The sequence below is a fragment of the Schistocerca serialis genome, chromosome 5 (genome assembly GCF_023864345.2).
Source record: "Schistocerca serialis cubense isolate TAMUIC-IGC-003099 chromosome 5, iqSchSeri2.2, whole genome shotgun sequence".
Lineage (NCBI taxonomy): Eukaryota > Metazoa > Arthropoda > Insecta > Orthoptera > Acrididae > Schistocerca > Schistocerca serialis.
This window is the reverse complement of record NC_064642.1, coordinates 353,918,027-353,943,657: the sequence shown is the minus strand read 5'-3', so window position 1 is coordinate 353,943,657 and position 25,631 is coordinate 353,918,027. Positions and strand designations below refer to the sequence as shown.

The window sequence follows — 25,631 nt, the reverse complement described above, 5'->3', positions numbered from 1 at the left end:
CTAAAGGAGGGAACAGATTAACAGGATTCATACTGAGGCCTCAAAGAATATTTCATTTGTTAATGTTAGGTATGGGAGGTAAAAATTGTTGACGGAACCAAGACTTAAATACGAGGGTAATCTCAAAAGTAAGGTCTCCTATTTTTTTATAAGTAGACAGACCTGTTTATTTCTACAATGGTTTACATCAGTTTACAGCTTGAACATTTAGCTATTTTTTGATATAATCACCATTTCTGTCGATGCATTTTTGTAGAAGCTGTGGCAGTTTTTGTATGCCCATGTTACTTTTGGAATTACCCTCGTATAATAAGTGGGTTCAACTGAATGTAGGTCAGGTAGTTATACAGAGCAGTAAAGATTTTTACGGTAAGGTTAGCAGCTCTTAATTTGCAATTCATTTGTGCTATAATAATAATCTGCAAATCGTAAGGTTACACAAGCATTGGGAGTGCTCAGTCTACCTCAGAAAATACGGGGAACCAAACTAATTACGTAGCAGTAAAATTCTACAATTCCTTCTTTTCTATGGAACGGAATTCTTGATTATTTCTTCTTATGCTGGTTATTGCGATCTGATGTGTGTACATAATTTTACTTACAAGCATTCATCCATTCCTCTCTCTTTCTCAAAATTTTGGGCTATGTACTACTCATAGTCAAAATCTACGTCTACGTCTACATAAATACTCCACAGGCTAATGTACATTGTAAAAAAATTAGAAATTTTATGTACTGTTCCATTGGCGAATTGAGCGAAGGAAAACTGACTGCTTGTATGCCTCTGTACGCACTATAATCTTTCTAATGCTCACTATCCCTACGTGAGACATTCTATTGTGACAACATAATGGTCCACTGTCTGCCTAGTATACAGTTTTTCTTAGATTACCCAGCATTCTTTCGTGAAACGAACGTCCCGTTTATTCCTAGAGTTCTCACTTAATTTCCCCTTAGCCCCTCTGCTACTAGTACAATTTCATATGGACTACGACAACCCGTTAATATCCTTCGAACGCGTATCTGAGTTCGTTATGTATCTGTTGTAATGCCTACTTGAAAAGGATTAAAACGCTGCAACAATAATTAAAAATTCTTCGCACAAACAGTATCTTTGCCAGGCGCAGTGCACTTTCTTAGATCCCTTCCAACAAACGTAAGCTTTCACTTTCCATGATACTTACACTGAGTGACAGTGATATTTAACAAATCTTTTTAGTATTCTTGCTGAGTTCTTACGTGGTAAATATTCACCACTGAACTTATCCGATAATGTTGTATTTTTTTTCTCGATATTGTAAGGTGTAGAACGCCTTTTGCTAAAGTATCGGATGCCAGATAGACGGAATGTACCTGTTCACCTTCAACCGCTCTCTGCAAGATATCGTGTATGAATAAAGTAAGCAAACCAGTATTTAATGAGTGGTGATCCCTTGAGAGAGACTTTTTTGCTCCAGCAACGTCAATATGGTTCAGTCGGATAGCTACGTAGTCCCACTTCAGAGACCAGTTGGAAAACCTCAAAGTTCGCTATTAAACCTTTGAAGGTAATGATTTCGGTATAATGCATTAAAGCTTCAGCGCTAAAATTAATCTTGACTGGCCACACTTTATTCAAGTGTTTACTCGTGGCTCACTGTGTCAAAACACTTCAGCGTCAGGACGTACATTCTTCGCTTCAAGACAGAAAAATTGCTTACATTGTAGATTTCCCTCACACTGCTCCATATTGGCAGCGAAAGGGATAATGATACTTCATACGAGAGGCTTTCACATTTGATCGCCAGAGAGTGCTCCAGGACCCAGTCATGATAGGTATCGGGTTCAGGCTTGTTACGGTCTATCGAAAATCCAACATTTAAAATGAAATAAACTTCCAGCTTCTGATAGTTACATGAGCATGACTACCGAGGAAAAGAAGAGGTATGGAAATTTCTTACTATTGGATACCAGCTTATGTATGCCAGGTTTACAATGACACAGCGGTCCAGTTGTCGAAGGGTGGCAGTGTATCTGGCATAATAATGAACGTCATTCTACCGCTGTCTGCTTTCAGGGCATGATTACAGAAAACTGGCTCTCTAAAAATGGATAAAAGTCAATATTATCCTGCAATTCAACCTCCAATCAGAAACTGTTCCTGGTGAGCAGGTAAGAATACGCACCAACCTCGGATCAATCCATTCCTCTTACACCGAATGTATGTCAATGGCTATCCATTCTGCAAATTTTAGGAGCAAAAAGAAGGCGTTACAAACCATTTCTATTATGCTGCAGTTTTTTTCGAAGCATAGCGAATCTTATAAAGACCGAGACACCCCTCCCGAAAAGTGCGCCAGTTATAAGTTACTGCCGTCTAGAATACTCGATGGTAATCATTTACGGTCGGAGTAAATATACGATCTCACAATAAATTTGGCTTATTTTTCACTTCTCATTGTGGGTCGCACACCTCTACGACTGCTCCCTTCAAGTGATGCCCATTTACGAGTAAAACAACACATGCGAAATAAATGACATGAATTTATTTGTATTTATATACTAAAGTAAATGAACAAGAATGCAAATAAATAGTGTCTGTAACGGACAACAAACTTCGAATGTGAAAAACTGAATTTCTGATTATTGTTGTCCGCCTGCTTAGCTTGGTGGTAACGTGCTCGCCTGCCATGCAAGTGGGCCCGGGTTTGATTCCCGACCGGGTTGGAGATTTTCTCCGCCCGTGGACTGGGTGTTGTGTTGTTCTCATCATCATTACATCTTCCTCACTGGCCCACAAGTCGCCCAATATGGCGTCGAATGAAATAAGACTTGCACTTGGCGGCCGAACTTACCCGAATGGGGCCTCCTGGCCATCGATGCCATACGCTCATTTCATTTTTTTTATTATTGTTCAGTTCACTCAGTATATGGAATCCAGTTCTCCAAAAGTTTATCACGTCCATCCGCTTGTGTTGAACGTTTATCGTAAATCTTCATACCCAGATACAGTGCAGGTACCAATTACCGTTCTGCTTTAGTGCGCTGAAATGCCCAAGTTCAGATTCAGACGAACACTAGCACTTCAAGAAATTATAACCAACTCGCCCAAGAAAAAGTGGACTTGAACGAAAGGTTATGCATCTAAGTTTTTCTCTTTCACACAGTTATCAAAGTTCAGCCAAAAGTTAAATATCCGTAACATTTACAATAACTGCAGTCCCGTAGAAGTTCAAGCCTACAAAAAAATTTAAGAACATACAGCTTTCGATACTTTAAAAGTATCGCCGCAAAACAGTGTCTCAAGCTGCTATCAAAACTGAGAAACTGAATAGAAGGAAGTCAAGTAGGCAAGCCATACAGTTTTCGGTCAACTATTGACATGAGGCACTGTCGATCATATTTCTTCCTGTCCTGTCCCACTGTCGATTTTAGCTTTCTGCAATACGAAATGACCGAGCAAACAGCCTACACGTTGGTGTTACAAATTCTGTATATATGGGTAAGTACTGTTATTATAGCCCTCTTAAGAGGTTACAAATCATTGCACTTCTATTAGTTCCCATTGAAATAACAAAAGGATGGATCTTAAGAATGCATTCGAAACGCTTAAGACAACGCAAGCTGCCAGGCTGCTCTTGCACCTGGTAGTGTGAATGTGGAAACGGAGCGCAGTCAAGGGGTTTCCAGCCTGCAGGCACCTAGATCTCTGGTCACAGTTTGCCTCTGTAGATATACCTTTTTAAAGTGCTCATCGAAGAGTATTACCGAACTGGGGGCCTTTGATGGATCCTTTGCTGTTTCATTCATTCATGTGTCAAGAATGTGAAAAAGAACGAGCTCCCTTTGCTGCTTCGGACCGTGTGCAAATTTCGTCGAATGGTTTTGAATGGTCCCCACTGGTCACACCCTGTACACCAGAGCAAACACTGCAGTGGCACTGCGATCACGTGCACGTGCAGTGGGATAGGTGGCCCACGATGTCCTTTCTAATTCCTGATTATATCCTGATTCTTAAACAGGAACCAAAGCAAGCAGGTACTGAAACATGTCTCGTACAAAAATGTAACATTTATAATAGAATATTATGAGTGATGCAATGAAATTCCTCTGATAACTCACAGAAAATCCGAGCTGGTGATATTTTACCACTTAAAAATTTTATTATGTGCTAGATAAGGGTATAACATGATCCATCTTTATGGCTGTTCTGCAAGAATCGTCCGGATGTATCATATTGATATTCATGCTGTATAAACCGCGAAAATGTGAAAATGACGTCCGGAATTAGTTACTGAAGTAACTGTGATTGATCGTTTATTTTAAGATAGCTAGTAAACGGTTTGAAACTGTCGTTAAGTTACAGGACCTGCATTCGGAAGGGGCAGTGCTCAAATTTTTGTCTGGTCGTCCGGACTGAAGTTTTCCGTTTTCATACTAAATCTCTTATCTTAATTTTCGCTGTCTTTCCATTCAAAAGATCACGGCCGTTTCTCATCTCCACCTTTGTCCAGTCCTGACTCGTATAAACCTTTGTAATGAGAAAGTCGTCAACGGGGTGCCCAAGTATAATCTCCGCCTTTCCCTCCGTTATTTTAAGACGGTTGTCACTAGTCGCGGCAGGACGACTTCTACAGTGTCAGAGCAACGGTTTGTATTAAATACAATCTCTGGTATTAACGAGCTTCTCTCTGACTAATTTATTCCGTAATTAGGCTTTGAGAGTGCAGTATAATCATGCTATTTCGGCCCTTTGTTATTTTGCAACATTCGCTTTAATGAATAATTTAATACTAAGTCTAAATACAGAAAATATAAATAAGCAATTATCCAAAATACGAAAGATACATTCGATTATTAATATGTAAATGCAACTCAAAGCTTAATTAAGCAATTTCACATTTTTAAGGCACTTGCATTTAATATGTATTTTTAATCAGTCGTTACAGATATTTTTGTTTTCCATATATCTTTTGTATTAACTTCTTTTTCGCTACTAATTACTTCTATTTCGATCTTAATTGAACTTTTTAGTTTCCACCAGCTCTTAAAAACATTACAGAAGACGTTTCGTTCTCAAATGAGAGGTAATTTGTAAGTAGACATCTGTACTTCTGCTTTTACTGGAGCTGCCCGCTTTTTATACTGTTTGCAAGAAATGTGCTTGTGTTTTCTTTATTGTGTAATGTTACGTGACATCACATTGGCCAGAAGTAAATCCTGCAGACCATAGGATTTTGTATCAATTTCTGTTTGCATACTAAAAGCAGTCATTAAGACCCAACGTTTGTACCTGATATGTTCCTTTCCAATTGCCAACACTAATAACTATTAAGAAGGTATAATGCTTACCTGCGTATAAAGCTTATGACTTTTTTCAGCGAGGATGGAGCAAATATAAAACAATGTATAAACACAGACACAGTTGAATTCATCAGTGCCATGAACAATGTACCCAGCCATACAGCAGGTGCAACCACAAAGGGAGGGTATCTGTGGAGAAGCCAGAGTAACTTGTGCTTCCTCAAGAGCGGCAGCAGCCTTTCCAGTAGTTGCAGGGGCAACAGGGTGGATGATTGACTGACAGGGCTTTCAAACATTAACCAACATACACTTGCTGTGCTGGTACTGTAAGGAGCTGAAGAAAAGGGGAATATACAGCCGTTACGCTTGCTGATGGCCTGCATCTCTACCATATACCTAAATGATGATGGCATATACCAGACATCAGTGAAGTGCGTTTTCGGTAGAACAGGGCCTTCGGTCAGGTTAGTACAGAGCCATAATTACAAAGTCAAAATGGCATTATTGCAGAGTAGATTTAATAGTGAATAAGAAAATAGGAACGCGCTTAAGTTACAATGAATGTAATAGAGAATGTATTATAGTAGCCAAGACAATACGAAGGCAACATCTACTTCAGCAGTACAAATCTATATGTAAACTAACTAGGCAGATGATAAAGAAATTGAAAGGATGTATGATGAGAAAAGAGAAATTATTCAGACTTAAAGTCGATAGAAGAAAAAGGAAAAGGAGAACAAAGAGTGTGAGATTCTGGGAAAGAAATTAAATGGGAAGTAGTCTCGTAGAGCGTTGCAGAGTGCACAATTTAATCATCGCTAACAGTTTAAGAGTCATTGAGGAAATCTGTAGTGATGGAAAACACTTAGGGACACTGGAAGTAACAGATATATTACATAAATGTAAGGTACATAGTTCAAAGTCAGATTTCAAACTACAAACCGTTTCCAGCGGCAGATGTACACTGAAGTCAACATTTTGATCTTTAACTGTAGATTAAAACTGAAGAAACTGTAGAAAGGTACTAAATTACGGAGATGAGACATGGATGTATTGGAATAACCAGATGTTCTTGAGAATTTCTTAAGTAGTGTTAAGCAGCGATTGACTGGAAGAGTGGGGAGGAGTATAACAATAGACGAATACATAGCTTTGAGAAATGAAATAGAGAGGTAGCAGAGAATCAAGTAGGCTAAAAGACGAGTCCAGACAAATCTTCGGATTTCCATTTAAACGAGGAATGGAGAAAATATAAAAATTTAGTAAAGGAAAATCAGATTGACATACAGTTCAAAATATACAAAATAAATCTCTCTTATACGGTAGAAATTAGAAAATAAATGAAAGACTATGAAAGCGTGCATTGTCATGGGGAAGAAAAATGCCACCTATACGAAAATTAAGGAGTCCATTGGAGAAGAGAGAAGCAGCTTAATGAATCAAGAGCTCAGGTGGTAGACCAGTACTAAGCAAAGACGTGAAAACTAAAAGGTAGAAGGAATGAAGATGGAAGGTTAGTGTTTAACGTCCCGTCGACATATAAGCCACTGGTACGAAACATAATATCGGATCAAGAAAGGATGGGGAAGGAAATCAGCCGTGCCCTTGCAAGGGAACCATCTCGACGTTTGCCTTAAACAATTTAGGCAAATCACGGAAAACTTGAATCAGGATGACCGAACGAGGAGTCGTCTCCAGAATGCAACTCTGCTATGCTAATTACAGTGTTCCCATGAAAGTGAAATCAAACGATAAAAAAAGAGATTAACTGGGACTGAAAAACGGCTAAATAGAAGTAGCTAGAGGACAAATTTAAGTCTATAGAGATATGTATGACAGAGGGAAAGATAGATATCGACTATAGAAAAATTAGAATTTTGGAGAAAAGGTAAGCAGCTGCATGAATATCAAAATCTCGGATGGAGGACTCGTACTAGGCAAAGAAGGGAAAGCTGGAAGGTAGAAGGAATACATAGGTGGGTTATACAAGGGAAATGAACTTGAAGTAGATGTTATAAAAAGATGAGAAAGTAGATGAAGATGAGACAGAAAATACAGGGTGATTCAAAAAGAATACCACAACTTTAAAAATGTGTATTTAATAAAAGAAACATAATATAACCTTCTGTTATACATCATTACAAAGAGTATTTAAAAAGGTTTTTTTTCACTCAAAAACAAGTTCAGAGATGTTCAATATGGCCCCCTCCAGACACTCGAGCAATATCAACCCGATACTCCAACTCGTTCCACACTCTCTGTAGTATATCAGGCGTAACAGTTTGGATAGCTGCTGTTATTTCTCGTTTCAAATCATCAATGGTGGCTGGGAGAGGTGGCCGAAACACCATATCCTTAACATACCCCCATAAGAAAAAATCGCAGGGGCTAAGATCAGGGCTTCTTGGAGGCCAGTGATGGAGTGCTCTGTCACGGGCTGCCTGGCGGCCGATCCATCGCCTCGGGTAGTTGACGTTCAGGTAGTTACGGACAGATAAGTGCCAATGTGGTGGCGCTCCATCCTGCTGAAATATGAATTGTTGTGCCTCTTGTTCGAGCTGAGGGAACAGCCAATTCTCTAACATCTCCAGATACTGTAGTCCAGTTACAGTAGCACCTTCGAAGAAAAAGGGACCAAAAACTTTATTGGCTGAAATGGCACAGAAAACGTTCACCTTAGGCGAGTCACGTTCATACTAAATGAAACTTTATAGCTCCCTTAATTCGCCGACACATAGTGCTTAGCTCTGCCTTTTGTCGTTGCTGAGTTTTAAATTCCTAAAGTTGTGGTATTCTTTCTGAATCACCCTCTATAACATTGTGAGAAAACTTAGACAAAGCGCTGAAAGACGTTAGTCAAAAAGGCTCTTAGTGCAGATCACATTCCCTCAGGATTATTAAAATTCTTGCAGGAACCGGCCATGACAAAATTATTTAATCTGCTGTATAAGATTTATGAGTCTGAAGAAATAGCTCTAATTCCAAAGAAGGCGATGGCTGACTTGTGTGATTATTAACGAACCAACAGTTTAATGGTGTTGGTAGCGACATACGAACACGAATTATTTGTACAAAATCAGACTGCAGCTATAATAGCCGAAAAACTCGAAAGGGAGGCATTAGCTGAGAGGGAAGTGAGCTAAACTTGTGGCCTATTCCCACTGTTATTAAATACGTATGTCGAGCTAGCAGTAAGGGAAATGAAACAGAAATTTGGAAAGTGGATTTGTGTTCACGAAGAAGACGTAAAGACTTTGAGGTTTTCCGACTACATTTTAATTCTGTCGGACACGTCAAAGGATCTTGAAGAGTAGCTGAACAGAACGTATAGTTTTTTGAAAGGAATTTGTAGCATAAACAACAGCAAATGTTAAATAACTGTTGTAAAGACTTGGGGCCATATTAATCTCCATAAAGCAATTTTTCACAGGAAAGTATGTGCGGCAGATAGGAATGGCCACAATTCCAATAAACACTTTTGTTGTTGTGGGAGAATTTTCCTGTACCTTTTACTTTTGAATTCTGTATCTTTCGATTCAAAAATTTACTGGACTTGTAATACGATTTATCTTGAACTGGAATCTTTCCAGTGTAATATTTAGGAACTATACTATCGTTCAATGTTATTCAGTGACTGTCTGATACCGAAAGAAGGAAAATAAAACGTAACGGGAATATCTCATGATTTAGTACACCAACATACTTTCCTGTATTGATTGAGTTTTACAATTGCAATTTCAGTAGTCCTATATATTTATTTTGTTGATATCTGTGTAACGAGAACCACCCTATGTTTATGCTTCTTCCCCTCTTTTGCTTCAAAATATACACTGAAGGAGTTGTGCTACATAAACGAAAGTCAGTAGGCGTGCTTCTACGTCTGAAAGTTGATGTCTATCCTAATTTCGCGCGAGTCGCAAAAGAGTTGCGCTAGTAGCGCCACTACTAGCATGCAGAATAGGTTTGCTTTAAATACACGCTGTAACAGTCATGAGCGTTAGTTACCTTTGAGTTTGGACATGGCGAGTTAATGTCAGTCACGAATGCCTTGAAGGCCACAAAGACGCCATTATCAACACCTCACTGAATTTGAACCAAGTCGTGTGATAGGGCTATCACAACCTTGATGTTCTTTCTGCGATACTGCCGTTGTTGGGCGTATGGCCATGGCGTATCGTACAGCATCTGCAGTAACAACTTGAGCAGCAGTTGGCAGCACAAGACACAACGAACATGACGCACAGCTTCGAGTCAGACAACCTGTAGCCTGCAATCTACTGACCCCAAACTACCTCCATTTGCGACATCAGTGGTATCAAGCTAGAGCTCATTCAAGGGCAGGGTGGAGGTCTGTTGGGTTTTCTGATGAAAGCTGGTTCTGCCTCAGTGCCAGTGATGGCCGATGGTTGGTTAGAAGGAGGCCAGTTGAGGGCCTGCGACACAATGGACCTACACATGGAGTATGGTCTGGGGAGCAACTTCGTTTGTCAGCAGGAGCACTAACGTGGTAATCACAGGCACATTCACTCAGAATCTGTATGTAACTTTGGGACTCGACATGTTGCGCTACCATTCTTGAACAGCATTGCAGGGGTGTTTTCCAACAGGATAACGCTCACTCTTATACCGCTGTTGTAACCCAACATGCTTTACAGACAGTCGACAAGTTGCCTTGGCCAGCTCGATCAGGTCCCTCTCCGGTGGAACACATGTAGGACACCATCGGACGACGACTCCAGTGTCATTCTCAAACAGCATTGACCGTTTACGTGCTTGTGTTCGTAGTTCTGGCAGTTACACCGATTATTAATCTACTAACATTTCACATTTTCAATGAGTTATCTGCTGCGTACATTACCCTTGATCTTGAAAAGTTAATCACTTAAGTATGTTACCTAGACAAATGTATGCCCAACATGTCATTGCTCTACAGCAATAATTCTTTGGTGTTGCGATTTCTTTCTCATCAGTGTAAGTTAAACTCAATTAAATATATGATGGGCTAAGCTGTCAGACAGCAAGGGGAGAGGGGAATGGTAACTTTCACACCAGGAAATTTGGAGGACATCTGTCTAGTGCATGAACCCACATGCGGACTTGGCATGTACGGTATTTGATTGACCTGTCTGCGCATTTCGTTTAGTCTTAATGATTTGTGAAACAGCGTGAACTAAGCATACGCTCGACTGACATTGTATCATCCCAACAGGTGTCCCCCGTGTACCTGGCCGACATCGCGGAGGACAGGATGCGCGGCCTGCTGGTCACCATGGGCTCTCTGATGAGCAGCGTCGGCAGTCTCCTGACCAACGCTGTCGCTCCCTACGTGTCGTTCTTCACCCTGTGCGAGGTCCTGATGATCTTCCCAGTCGTCTTCGTAGCCGCCTTCTGGTGGATGCCCGAGAGTCCGTACTTCTTGGTAGCCAAAGGGCGCACTCAGGAGGCTGAGAGAGCGTTGATGAGGCTGAGGGGCAAGGACTCGGAGAAGGACGTGAGGGCCGAGGTGGAGTCCATCCAGAAGGTGATCCAGGAGGAGTCGAAGGACCGCAGAAGCGCCGCCGACGGCCTGCGGGAACTCAGAAGAAGCGCTGTTGCTCGCAAAGCTTTTGCGGTGAGTAATACAAAGTGAGTAGTACTGTGGTTCCCAACATGGGGGTCATTACCCTGTAAGGGGTAAAATGAAATTTTCTGAGGGGTAAAAACCAAACGATTCGATTCTGTTTCAGACACGAAACTAAATTGTTTTCAAAAGATCATTACTATTATCACAATTTTGTAAGACTCTGGTACTGATTATGTAAGTTATCAATAATGATTTTTTCTCAATTAGTAGCATTAACGCGTTGGAGGTTAAAGGTTCCTCACATAATCGAACCACTACACATATATGTTGTACTTCCTTCCGCACGTCGTTGGTGATAAAAGTGAGAGAGATACGTAACAAATTCTAACTATCTCAAGAAAATGTCTTCCCCAACTTGTAGATAGTACCTGTAGTAGTCGAGAAATTGCTTCATTACTCGCTTCGAAGACGAAAAAATAATTAATGGACAGCACGACATAGCAGTAACTGCGTAAGGGCTACTATAGTGGTGGGCACAATTTCATTATTATTATTATTTCTATTTGATTGGTTAGACACAAAGCATTAACAGCCTGAAGTCATCCGATTTCTGCCAGTTCAGAAATAAGGAGTGCAGCAATGAAGTGATAAGTATGGTGCATACACCTCAACTTGTTTGATTTTAAATGGTGTTGCAGTGTGCAGGTCAAGCAAGTGTTGCAACGAAGAGGAGTGTTGGAGGGGAAGAATGTTTTGTAACAAGTGTGTACCCACACTGTGAACAGCTAGCTCTTTTTTCTGAGAAGGAGTTGTGGTAGCACTTGCGATGCACCACGAACCCCTTCGCCATTCATTCTAACACACACACACACACACACAAACACGCGCGCGCGCACGCAAACTAAATATATTTCATCCTTCATCATTCTAAATATAAGTGTTCCAAGAGAAGTCTTTCATTGTACAGTTTATTTAATTGCTGAAGTAGGTGATAACGTGGGGGAGGAGGGAATAACAAATTTAGGGGGGGGGGGGGGAGGGAAGGGCGGGAATACAATCTTATGTCTGATTGCACTTAGGGGTAAAGGTCTAAGAAAGGTTGGGAACCAGTGGCCTAGTAAGGTAGTGGTTCCGATAAATGCACTAATTGCTCTTATCAAGTGCTTCAAGCCAGAACGTTGCTGAGTTCACTGTCTGCTCCCGAAACAGACCATGTGGAAACATTACAGTGTACTGAATGTGCAATTATGAGTTCATAGGCCACTTTACATGCTAAGTTCCGATGGAATTTTCCTTCTTATATTTCTTGTCAGTGAGCGCATTTTAGCCGGCCGAAGTGGCCGTGCGGTTAAAGGCGCTGCAGTCTGGAACCGCAAGACCGCTACGGTCGCAGGTTCGAATCCTGCCTCGGGCATGGATGTTTGTGATGTCCTTAGGTTAGTTAGGTTTAACTAGTTCTAAGTTCTAGGGGACTAATGACCTCAGCAGTTGAGTCCCATAGTGCTCAGAGCCATTTGAGCGCATTTTAGAGTATTACCTTAGGATCTGCATCGCTCTTTGTGTATGAATATGTTCACTGACTTAATTTATATTTTAAATTGGTGCACAGTGATTTGTTTAGCATGTCTGTAAATTGTCTTACAGGCTTCATGAGTTAAAGATATTGTATAGGTCGCAGGGGGAAGTTTCCGTATTGACTGAGAATAACGTTACACTGGTTTCAAAGAGCGCCGATCTAGGATAATCCTAAATGTTGTCTAATCGTGTAATTTGACGTAAACCAAGGAATACCCGTTGTGATCTGAACGTCTTGCTGCGCACAATTAAATTTATGTGAGTTCACCAATGTTTTAGATTTCACTGGGTATAGCAATATCGAGACGAACACCATATTCCATTTTAATACTTTTCCTTAAGTGATCGTATTCTCCTATCGGACAAGATGTAGTTGAAACAATTTACAGGAATTTCAATTATGCTCATCTTTAATCTTCCTGCTCCAAGTAAGTAAAGCGTCTATCTGCAGGTTATAAATGTTACCCTGTTACACACCAGAAGAGTCCCTCCTGTGAACATCAACTTTCTGGCTAGATCCTCTGTTTTGTTGGAAGTGATCATGATTAGCTGACATTTCTCAAGAATGTGGAAAGTTAACTGGACAAACAAAAATGTCAAATATTCATTCTTCTATTGATTAAAACAACTGTTTCTGATTTCATCTATGTTTACATGCTATGTTGATGCCAGTGAATAGATCCAGTTTCCCGACTGTGCAAAAACTAAACAGAGTACAATGATGTCCACGAAATTAAATGAAACCAGATTGTACCCAAATATATCAGGGTCCGAACTGTACGCGAAAACTCTTGGGTCCAGCATCATACAAAAAAATACGCAAAGTCTAAAGTGTGTGGTCCTCATACCATTCATGTTCACGAACGATCGGTAGGAACTCTCGCAAAAGACTGACCTTGTCGTCTGCAACATTTCTTTGTACATCACTTTCTGCTTTGAGCTCAAACGCACTAGTGTTTCCGTGCTTACCCAAAGGGGTCTTATGAAGACTTGAATGGCTTGAAGTACCGTACTAATCGTACAAGGACGTCCTCGGGTGAAACATATATACTGAGGCAACCACTCTGTGCCACAATTTTGCTGGACATCCTAGATAATTACTCAGTTACATGAAATCCAAAACAAATACCCGAGGTAACACTGAAAGTACACCAAGAGAAGGGGCACGAATGTTCTCAGCTTAGTTTGACCCAACGGAGAGCGTCACAGAAATTTCAAAAACTCTGTATTGGTGCACGCTTGAAAACGGACGTGAAGTCCTACGTAATAGCTAGATTAGAAATTTCCAAGAGTCAGCATTAAGAGAGCGATCTGGGACTGTACCTCAGCAGTCTATGTATCACTTCAGCAGGAACCGCACAGAGAAAATTAGATTAATTACAGTGGGCACAGAGGAATGTAAGTAGTCACTTTCGTGCTCCATTCGTAGAGTCCACAAGAAGAATTTCACTATACTGAAAAGCCAAAACAGTATAACCATTGCTAATCGTGAGAATTAATACATCGCGATGGCGTTCTGGGCACATGGTACCCTAAGAAAAGTATATAAATGGAGCGTAGACGAAAGGGGAATCATTCTGGCGTCTGTACGGATCGCAAATGGGGAAATCTACTGACACAAGCGACTTGAGCAGTTGCCAGATTGTTATGATTTGGCGCCTAGGAAGCATTATCTGGCAAAATACGAAGCTGGATGACTGTTCTCGTCTCACTCTCATCGGCATCTATGGAAAGTTGTACAACGACATTGAAACCATATTTAAACGACAGGATATTGGAGGTCCACACCTCATCACGTAACGTGATCGGAGACTTGTCCTCTGACTAAAGCACCATAGGTTGTGGCGTACTTCGACAGTGTTAGGGACCACCTGAATCCCTTCATGCCGCATGTCTTTCTTGACTGTGATGTCATCTTCCATCAGGATAACTGTCCTTGTCACGGGGCCAGAACCATGCTACAGTGGTTTAAGAAGCACTATAGTAAACTCACGTTGATGGCTTGGTCACCACACACATAGCACACATCTGGAACTCTATAGGGGGCCAACTCCATGCCGTGATCTCTACATAGACATCACGTCCTACGTAGTTCTATAAACCTACCAAAGACTTGTCAAATCCATTCCATTCAGAATGGTTGCTGTATGGTAGCTGATCATAATGGTGTGCCTCATTAGCAGAGTATGGATGTGTACAGGGTGTTACAAAAAGGTACGGCCAAACTTCCAGGAAACATTCCTCACAGACAAATAAAGAAAAGATGTCATGTGGACATGTGTCTGGAAACGCTTAATTTCCATGTTAGAGCTCATTTTAGTTTCGTCAGTATGTACTGTACTTCCTCGATTCGCCGCGAGTTGGCCCAATTGAAGGAAGGTAATGTTAACTTCGGTGCTTGTGTCGACATGCGACTCATTGCCCTACAGTACTAGCATCAAGCACGTCAGTACGTAGCATCAACAGGTTAGTGTTCATCACGAACGTGGTTTTGCAGTCAGTGCAATGTTTACAAATGCGGAGTTGGCAGATGCCCATTTGATGTATGGATTAGCACGGGGCAATAGCCGTGGCGCGGTACGTTTGTATCGAGACAGATTTCCAGAACGAAGGTGTCCCGACAGGAAGACGTTCGAAGCAATTGATCGGCGTCTTAGGGAGCACGGAACATTCCAGCCTGACTCGCGACTGGGGAAGACCTAGAACGACGAGGACACCTGCAATGGACGAGGCAATTCATCGTGCAGTTGACGATAACCCTAATGTCAGCGTCAGAGAAGTTGCTGCTGTACAAGGTAACGTTGACCACGTAACTGTATGGAGAGTGCTACGGGAGAACCAGTTGTTTCCGTACCATGTACAGCGTGTGCAGGCACTATCAGCAGCTGATTGGCCTCCACGGGTACACTTCTGCGACATCCAACAATGTGTCAATCCTCATTTCAGTGCAAATGGTCGCTTTACGGATGAGGCTTCATTCCAACGTGATCAAATTGTAAATTTTCACGATCAACATGTGTGGGCTGACGAGAATCCGCACGCAATTGTGCAATCACGTCATCGACACAGATTTTCTGTGAACGTTTGGGCAGGCATTGTTGGTGATGTCTTGAATGGGCCCCATGTTCTTCCACCTACGCTCAATGGAGCACATTATCATGATTTCATACGGGATACTCTACCTGTGCTGCTAGAACATGTGCCTTTACAAGTACGACACAACATGTGGTTCATGCACGATGGAGCTCCTGCACATTTCAGTCGAAGTGTTAGTACGCTTCTCAACAACAGATTCGGTGACCGATGGATGGTAGATGCGGACCAATTCCATGGCCTCCACACTCTCCTGACCTCAACCCTCTTGACTTTCATTTATGGGGGCATTTGAAAGCTCTTGTCTACGCAACCCCGGTACCAAATGTAGAGACTCTTCGTGCTCGTATTGTGGACGGCTATGATACAATACGCCATTCTCCAGGGCTGCATGAGCGCATCAGGGATTCCATGCGACGGAGGGTGGATGCAATGTATCCTCGCTAACGGAGGACATTTTGAACATTTCCTGTAACAAAGTGTTTGAAGTCACGTTGGTACGTTCTGTTGCTGTGTGTTTCCATTCCATGATTAATGTGATTTGAAGATAAGTAATAAAATGATCTCTAACATGGAAAGTAAGCGTTTCCGGACACATGTCCACATAACATATTTTCTTTCTTTGTGTGTGAGTAATGTTTCCTGAAAGTTTGGCCGTACCTCTTTGTAACACCCTGTATGTGTGTGACCTTAGAGGCAGGTATACTGACTGAGACAGAGTGATGTAACTGGCTCATAAAGATGTTAGAGTCTCATTCACGAGGCATGGCGTCCATATTGTGCCAAGTCATAAGGGCTGCCTTGAAAAATAACGCCCTAGAAATCTATGGGATGCTAATCCTCGAACCCTCTTACATCAGTTTAGTCACTGGACGTCAATTTTGAAAAACGTGACGGCGCCGCAAGCAATTGATTAGAGATGAAGCACTCAACATTGATCAATCCAGAGACTTAGCACAGATCCTCGTAACATGTTATCTATCAGAATCCCTGTTGCTTTGGAAAGTTTCCTGGGGTAATGGCAAGGACCTCTCCCACTGCCGCAGGTGGTCGCCACGCTCACCACGCTGAACATCTTCTGCGGCAGCCCCGCCATAGGCGCGTACGCGACGCAGATCTTCCTGTGGAGCGGCAGCTCGCTCGACTCCGACGTGTCGACCATCGTGGTGAACTCGATCCAGACGATCTCCTCCCTAAGTTCGTCGCTGCTGGTGGACCGCACCGGTCGGCGACCGCTGCTGATGTTGTCCTACACGGGCAGCTCGATTTTTATGATTGCTGAGGGCATCTATTTCTACCTCAAGGAGCATGGCAGTGATGAACTCGTGGAGAGCCTCTACTGGTTGCCTCTCACAGCTCTAATTTCATTCCACGTAAGTGTCCCCAGTCTAATACACTATATCTTCGTCAGCGAAGTTCGCATTACGTCATGTTAAGTAGGCTGTACTAAAATAGTGTTGTTGCAACAGCAGCCTCTGTACATATGGCTGATAATACGGTTTTCTATATGAAACTGGTATCTGTACAGATACCATTGGCGATGTTGCAGCTCTCTAAGAAAGAAATTACAGTGAAATCGGACCTTTAGCTGCTTACAGGCGTTGATAAATATCAAAGGAGGTCCCGGGTTCGAGGTCCAGTCGGGGAACACATTTTTCAACTGCCCCCGTTGGTATCTATCAACGCCTGTAAGCAGCTAAAGGTCTGATTTCATTGTAATTTCAAAATTCAATACGGTTTTCTGTTACATCTCATAAATGTAAGCTATTGAACAAAATCAGTGATGTAAGACTTCGTTACTTTAGTTGATACAACAATGACAGCTAATAAACAACAGCGTAATAACGTAAATATAAGCATAACGAAGAAATTGATATCGATCTTGGAAGAAAGATGTACCGAAAATACGCATTTGATGATGATCGATATCTTGAAACAATACGGTACATAGTTTACAAATCACGTAGTAACCGAGATTTAACTTCTTGCTCAGCGTCTTATAATCATAATGATGCAATGAATAACCGATATTCGTACTTTTTGACTCACCAATTTACGGTGACAATGGCGCAATTCTGTCCAGCTCCCCATCGTCGCTGTTGTCGGAAACGTCAAAACCGTCTTCATCGTCATTAATACGACAAATTGTTAGCTGTTCATGGTCACTAACGATACCTTTAATGTCTATTATTTCTGGAGGATTACGTTTTTCGACGTGATCGACCTTTTTCCTCCACTGTTGCAAGAGCTCCAAGCAACAGCCATTCCACCTCTTTTATTGTAAAGGACTTTTTTTCTTCCTCACTCCATACTAACACAGTGGAGTTGGAATGGCAGTGATATGGTGGCAACCTTATGCAGTCTGACGCTGCTCCACGGCGAATTCGTCTACTACATAACTGGCATTGTAGGCTTCTTTTTTAACAAGCGAAATTAACAGAAACTACGTCATATTGATATCAGTAATAACATTTTTCACCAGTAACCACTCTACCCCAATGTCTTTGCAATCACTTCTGGATGGGGCTCTGTTCAGAATCACTAAATAAAATGGAGCATTGTCTATTACAGTTGCTGTAGGTGCAGGGAACTATTTTGATATGTTCCTGAACCATTCAATAAAACGTGCGAGGTACATGTCTACATGGTTTTCACCTGCCTTTTTGGACCAAAAAACTAAAAGTACGTCATGAACAAAACCACTGGAAGAGACTGCAAGGACCACACTTAATCTAGCTTGTCATCAAGTTAGGTGATGACCGCTGTTGGTTGGCGTGTCATCCATCCAGCACTTCCCCAGCGTTAACCCACGTTTCGCCTATCCGTATTATCGAATGAATGTCTATTCCCACAATGTTGTGTCAGAATATGCTTCGAAGCGTAACAATATGCGGCTTCTCTAACAGCACCTGACGTCCGTATTGCGCTTTGTGTTGGAAACCCATACTTTTCAATACAATTTTCGTACGTTTCCCCACTCCTGGGAAGTGCACTTCCTTCTAATGACACAATTAACATTGCTACGGTTGTATACTCGTTCCTGCTGCAGTAAGCATAATATACTTCCGACTTGCATCGGTCTGGAGAGACACTACCTAAGTACTACGACACACTAATTATAAACTGGAGTATACACAAAAGACGTTCTACAGTATTATTTATTTTATAGTTAGATGTAAATCAAATTTCAGCTTTGTAGGACCTCCTCAGACAAGTTACAACTCCGTAGATAGTCCACACATCAGTTTTTCCAAAGACATATACCCAAAAATTAGTACACCTTGAAAGAGGATGTCGATTATGATCCGATGACGGCATATGCCACCTGGGGGATAGTAGACATATTGGTAATGGCTTCGACGTCATCCGCCAACAGCGTAGTTGCATAGCTACCAGAGCGCCTTACGTCTACCCTTTAATAGGGAATGTTCACAACCAGAAGGCTCAGTGTGTGCAAACGTGTGAAGCAAGCATGCTACGGAGACGCAGTCATGCTTCCCACAACCAACGGCCGTCCGAAGGGCAGGATGGTCCTTTCAGAGAAATGACACAATTGCACACAACTTGGACGTCCTGCGTCAACTGTGCAATTTTGTAGGTATGAGCGGTGACATGAACAGTCTCACACGTGTAGACGAGGTTCCCGATGCCCACGCAGGATAGTCGTAAGGGCAGCAGTGACATGTCCCACAACTACCACAGCACAGATATGAGGGCTTGTGAGCCCAGACGTGTCAACGTGAGCTGTTGTGAACTGGTTATTAGCAGTGGGACTGCGGGCACTTATGCCTCTAGCCAGTGTTCCACTCATGCCGCAGCATCGACGTGCAAGTCTCGACTGGCTCTACTGGTGCCGTCAGAGGACAACTCGGAAGATGGAACGGCACGCGGTGGTCTTCGGCGATGAAAACGTATTCTGCCCGCACGCAAGTGACGGCCGTTTGCTCGTACGATGTTGACCTGGCGAGTGCTGTCTCGTAGAATGCATTCATCCGAGGCATACTGGCCCCACCCCAGGCTACAACTTCGTTCACATTTGGTGTTTCTGGAGGGGATGCTGACTAGTGCTCGGTACGTGCAGAATGTTGTTAGACCTGTTCTTTTGCCGTTCTTGCGACAGGAAGGTGGTGTAATGTTCCAACAGAGTAATGCTCGCCCAAACACTGCCTGTGAAACTCAACGTGCTCTGCAAGACGTGCAGCCGCTTCCCTGGCCAGCACGATTTCTAGAACTTGTTTCCAGTCGAGCACAAGTGGGATGTGATGGGATGAGAAGACTCTTGCGACTCTTCAACCAACAACTCTTACCGAACTTTGTGTACAGGTCGAGCAGGTGTAGCATAATGTATCCTAGGACAATATTCGCCATGCGTGCGATCGAAAGAATGCTAGAGTAAGCGCCTCATTGCCGCCTGTGAAGGCTACACCACATACTAATATTGGTGTTTCAGCATTAGTCGATACCTGGTAACTCGTGCTATAGATCTGAAAATTTAATCATTTCCTGTACTCCATATGCACTGGTGCAACAATAAAGCTTCAATGAATTTTAAACCTCTAAAAGGGTGTACTAATTTTTTTATGGTAGTGTACAAAGAAGCTGTGAACAAAACCTTACAGTACATTATATTTAGTAAATAAAAGTATAATATACCGGCCAAAACAGGACACAAATGTGTACTGTCACAGACTATAATGTTATATGGCCAAAGCAACTGCAGAATATCATGAACAGGCAAAAAATTGGGGGGGGGGGGATGACAGAGGGGAGGAGGGAGTTAATGTAATATGGATGGGTAACAATTATAGTGTTTACAACAAGCATATTACCTCATAGTGAGCAAATATAAACTGACCATTGCTAGTTTAGCAAGTGTGAATAAGGGAACTGTATATGATAATTAAGGATTAAGTCCGGATTATGTGATTGGTGTTTAATGATAGCCAGAATTTCAAGTAATGTTAGTTATTTTTCCTTCTCTGTGGAGAGAAGCATATTTGACATCATTAGAATGACATTCATTCCGATCATGGTGAGCAGACTTGTACGTTCAGTAAGTCTGTTAGCTGCAGTCCTTCATGATTGAGCTACGTATAATTTGTCAAACAAATTGGAGAAAATCATACAAATTACACTGGTATTTGGAGTTGAACAGAATCTGCAACTCTCCTCCCTCCCCCTAACCGCTGCTTTTTCATCGCATTCACTAGCTATTTTCTTTGCATAACGTAGTTGTCTGTACTGGTACTCACTTTTGTCTTGTTTTGGCCTGTATATTCCAATCACTCAATATAATTTAATATGAGGCTTATTTGTTAGTAGCTTCTTGACATATTTCATTGTGGTTATGTTTTTCGTACACATGTACAGTCGTTGAAGGTTGTATATGTTTGGAAAAACGATCTTTCTACAACTGTTAATTTCCAGTGCTTTTGTGTGAAGCCGGCCGGAGTGGCCGAGCAGTTCTAGGCGTTAGAGTTTGGAACCGAGCGACCACTACGGTCGCAGGTTCGAATCCTGCCTCGGGCATGGATGTGTGTGATGTCCTTAGGTTAGTTAGGTGCAAGTAGTTCTAAGTTCTAGGGAGCTGATAACCTCAGAAGTTATGTCACATAGTGGTCAGAGCCATTTCAACCACTTGATTTTGTGTGAACATGGTTAGAAACGTTATTACCTGCACACCTATGTTGCATTTGTTTATTTATTTATGTGAAGTTTCACCCACTAGCGAGCGTACAGTCACGTCAGAAATCTGCTGCCCATCCTGAAATAGCTGTACAGTCTTCTTCGACGTTGCCCATGGTGGAGACTCACTGTCCGCTGAAGTATATTCGCCATCTGGTCTTTCGCTCTCAGTGGGGAGATTGGGTTTTTGAGTCATGTCTTCTGACTGACGCGGACCGCGACGAATTTCTCTCCTATGCTAACGTTTCGGCAATAAAGTACGTTATGTCGGTACCAAGGATCATATGAATGGAAGATGATCACTGTTCCAGCCACATCTCGCATTAGAGGGAAGAGGCGGCTAGACAACGTATTTCAGTCAATGGCTGGATGGAATTGTCCAGTTACACGACACGCCTTTTCCTTCTGCCCATGAGGACACGTAGAGGGCATACATTTCCACTTTCTGTACCCCATGAGCTATTCAGGGGCGATGTGCCTCTCTGCCAGCATCTGCCAATAACCTACTGTAAGATGCGGAAGGAAATGTGCTCAGCACACCCATCTCCAGGTAGTCAGCTTCCCAGATATTGGAGACGCTAGTTTTTCCTCAAGTAGCTCCTCAATAAGCATCATGCAACTGTCTTCTAGTTCCAGTCCTTCTACCATGTATTAGTCCTTGTCAGTAAAAGGAGCAAAACCTGGGTCCTATACATTACACTCATTACAACTGCGTTCTTTTTGAGCCACTGTCTTCTGCCATTTCCGCCCTTTGTTACTAAATCACTACGCATATCGTGAATGGTACCAGTCCTGTCACACTTCCACAAGATACACAAAGACAGTGCTTTCTCTTAATACTAGGTACAGGATTATTGAACTATACGAGAAAAAACGTAAATTAGTTACAGACTACGGCTTTCGCACACTTTATTCAACATGTCACTACAGATATTCGGATTTAGGTTATGACAGGTTCGGTATGCGTACCTTCATTGGCGATTATGTGGCCCAGACGAATAGTGAAATTCTGCATGACTCGCTGTAGTTTCGGAACACCCATGCTGTCGATGAGCTCCTGAATGGCCGTTTTCAGTTCAGCAGTGGATTTGGGTTTATTGCTGTACCCCTTGTCTTTAAATATAGCCCCGCAAAAAGGGATTCCATGTGTTCAGATCAGAAGAATATGGCGGCCAGTCTAGTCCCATCCCAGTAGCCTCTGGGTGCCCCAGAGGCCCGCGCCAGTGGGCCAGTGCCAGGGTAACCGCAGCCATGGTGTCCAAGCTGATAGTCCATGCTGCTGCAAACGTCTTCGAACTGTTCGTGCAGATGATATGTTGCAAACGTCCCCATCTTTTGACTCAGGGATCGAGACGTGACTGCACCATCCGTTACAGCCATGTGGATAAGATGCCTGTCATCTCGACTGCTAGTGATACGAGGCCGTTGGGATCCAGCACGGTGTTCCGTATTACCTTCCTGAACCCACCGATTTCATATTCTGCTAATTATCATTGGATCTCGACCAATGCGAGCAGCAATGTCGCGATACGATAAACCGCGATAGGCTACAATCCGACCTTTATGAAAGTCGGAAACGTGATGGTATGTATTACTCCTCCTTACACGAGGCATCACAACAACGTTTCACCAGGCAACGTCGGTCAACTGTTGTTTGTGTATGAGAAATCGGTTGGAAACTTTCCTCATGTCAGCACGTAGTAGATGTCGCCACCGGCGCCAACCTTGTGTGAATGCTCTGAGAAGCTAATCATTTGCATATCACAGCATCTTCTTCCTGTCGGTTAAATTTCGTGTCTGTAGCCCGTCATCTTCGTGCTGTAGCAATTTTAATGGCCAGTAGTGTACTTCAATAACTGCTATCCTGTATCTCCATTAAAAATGAGTCCTATTTGCGTGGAAATTCCTATCCTTTTTAGAATATGACATCAAGAAAAGAGTTCAGAAAATGGGTTAGCTATTGTGTCTGGTTTTCTCCACAACGGAGATACGTGCTGAAATCCTTGCCAAAATTAACATTCAAGTAGGATTAAAATTGTGGATTCCATTATAGCTTGTTTGATACTTTGCGCTAGAAGTCCTTAACACGCGATTTGACGAAAAGTTCTGTTTGTGCAGAAGTCTTAAGTCCTTCGTCGCCATTTCTACGTCTGACGCTCGAGCTGCCTCTTTTGGTGCAGCAGCCTGACAGCGCTTTGCATCTTTCCTAGCTGCTGTTTAACATCGGCGCCAACGCGCTAATATGGGTGGTGGCCAACGAGCTGGTGCCGGACGGGGTGCGCAGCCTGACCATCTCGTTCATCGCCGTGTGGAACGCGGTGCTCACCTCGGCGACCATCAAGCTCTTCCAGGTGGTGAGCTCCGCGCTGGGCACCTACGTGTGCTTCTGGTTCTTCGCGGCGTGCGCCGCCACGGCGCTCCTCTTCACGGTCTTCTTCATCCCGGAGACGAAGGGCCGATCGCTGGAGGAACTCAACACCGAGATGAGGGCCCAGGCCGCTGCGGACCGTGCCAGACACGACGCCAAAGACAGATCGTAGGAGAGCAACTGGATGCACCCAGTGAGCGTCAAGGGTTGCTGCAATGAAAGATGCCGCAGCAATCGAATATAATAAACAGTTTCCATTCTTTGCTGAGAGTACTTTCTTTTGTGTTCTGTATCAGACGCTCAGTGACCTTTCAAAATGATACTTCTGCTTTACGATGGATTCGCAGTATTTGCTGCTCTTTAAAGCGCGATTACACTTAGTGAACAATGTAACTGTACACCGTCTGTAGTCGAACATGAACTGTGATCTGGTGAACACTGTACTAGTATCAGCTTAATGCTAATTAACGATAAAAGAAAAAGGAAAAAAGCTTAACCATTACTGTAGAAGAACAATGAGCTGAGCTGAAAGAGTGGAAAGCGTGATTTATAAGTAACCAAGCAGATTCCCAAGATACTCAATATCTCTTTTAGGTTCATTCCACACGACAGGCACATTTCCAAATGGCCAAGTCATTTAACGAGTAGTTTTGTGTTTATTACATGTGTTTTTGTACCTGAAAGACATTGTGTATTTCTATTGACGTAATAAATTTTTATTATTTCTGAATTTCAATCTTAGTTACAAATCAATACCATTTTAAATGAACAGATTGCCAGGCAGGTAATTGGACGAATCATCTGTCTCAACTTTTTTAAAGTTATAAATTGAAGTTGAGATACATGATAGTAACTCTTCCACAACTTAGGCTAAGAGATACACGGTAAGTCAATTACGGTACGCGCTTCCATTCTAGTAACCTACAGAGCTTGCCAGTCGCTAAATGGCATTATTGTCTTTGGGAGAAGTTATACAAGGAGCTGAAATTCATAGAATACTTTAAGCGCAATGTAAGGACAAAGTGTTTACCACCAGTTTGAACTACTCAAAAGCGATAGAATAACAGTGACTGGCGCAGGAAGAGAATGACATCCAATGACATCCGCCACTGATGACAACGTTGAGCAAGTCTCATTATCTGATTCTGAATAATCGACTAGGGGTTGATTGATTGATCTGGAGGAAGGGACCACACAGCGAGGTCATCGATCCCATCGGATATGGTGAGGATGGGGAAGGAAGTCGGCCAAGCCCTTTGAAAGGAACCATCCCGGAATTTTCCTGAAGCGTTTTAGGGAAATCACGGAAAACCTAAATTAGGATGGCTGGACGCGGTTTTGTACCGTCCTCCTCCAGAATGCGAGTCCAGTGTGGTAATCACTGCGCCACTTCGCTCAGTAGTATGAGTTGCTGACGAAGTGGTAATCTCAATGCACGTAAGTCACGGTTCTTCGTGTGACATTGTCCAAAATAGACTCATCATCCGGAAATTTTCAGCAAGATGGTTCCCAAACCAATTCAATGTAGGACATAAGTGCAGTTGGATGAGAATCGCTAAGTAGCTGTAGGATCGAAGTCTTACAGAGGTGATATATTTCTAAAGGAATCATCACTGGCTATGATACAAGAATCCACCTCGAAAGTTGCATCTGCAAAGTCCCACATCCAACTCAAGGAGCAGAAGTGTAACTCGCGCTATAAAACAAATCTTTGGTCATGCAAGACGAACAAGTACAACGCTCGTTCTTTTTTCTTTACTCACACGAAGAACTCAGTGCTATCGACAAACAATTTCAAATTTGTTTCCATATTTCTATATTTCCAGAAGCTTCACAAGCGGTTTGTAGTTAAATTGCGTGCTTATAGAATACGGTCACTGTTATACGACTGCATTCGTGATTTCCTGTCGGAGAGGTCACGGTCCGTAGTACTGAAATCGACGGAAAGTCTTAAATCAAAACGGAGGTGATTTCTGGCGTTCCCCAAAATAGTGTTAAAGTCCCTCTGTTGTTTCTTATCTATATAAACGATTTAGGAGACAATCTGTGCAGCCTTCTTAGATT

At 42.5% G+C, this 25,631-nt stretch overlaps 1 protein-coding gene across 1 annotated transcript in view; it reads left to right on the top strand.

Moving 5' to 3' along the window:
• The window catches only part of LOC126481935 (facilitated trehalose transporter Tret1-like), an 81,624-nt gene extending 57,885 nt beyond the window's left edge, over window positions 1-23,739 (top strand). The window contains exons 3-5 of the mRNA XM_050105895.1: window positions 10,493-10,894; window positions 16,561-16,887; window positions 23,410-23,739. Coding sequence (XP_049961852.1) covers window positions 10,493-10,894; window positions 16,561-16,887; window positions 23,410-23,739 — 1,059 coding nt within the window. The remainder of the gene's footprint in view (window positions 1-10,492; window positions 10,895-16,560; window positions 16,888-23,409) is intronic.
• Window positions 23,740-25,631: the final 1,892 nt, after the last annotated feature.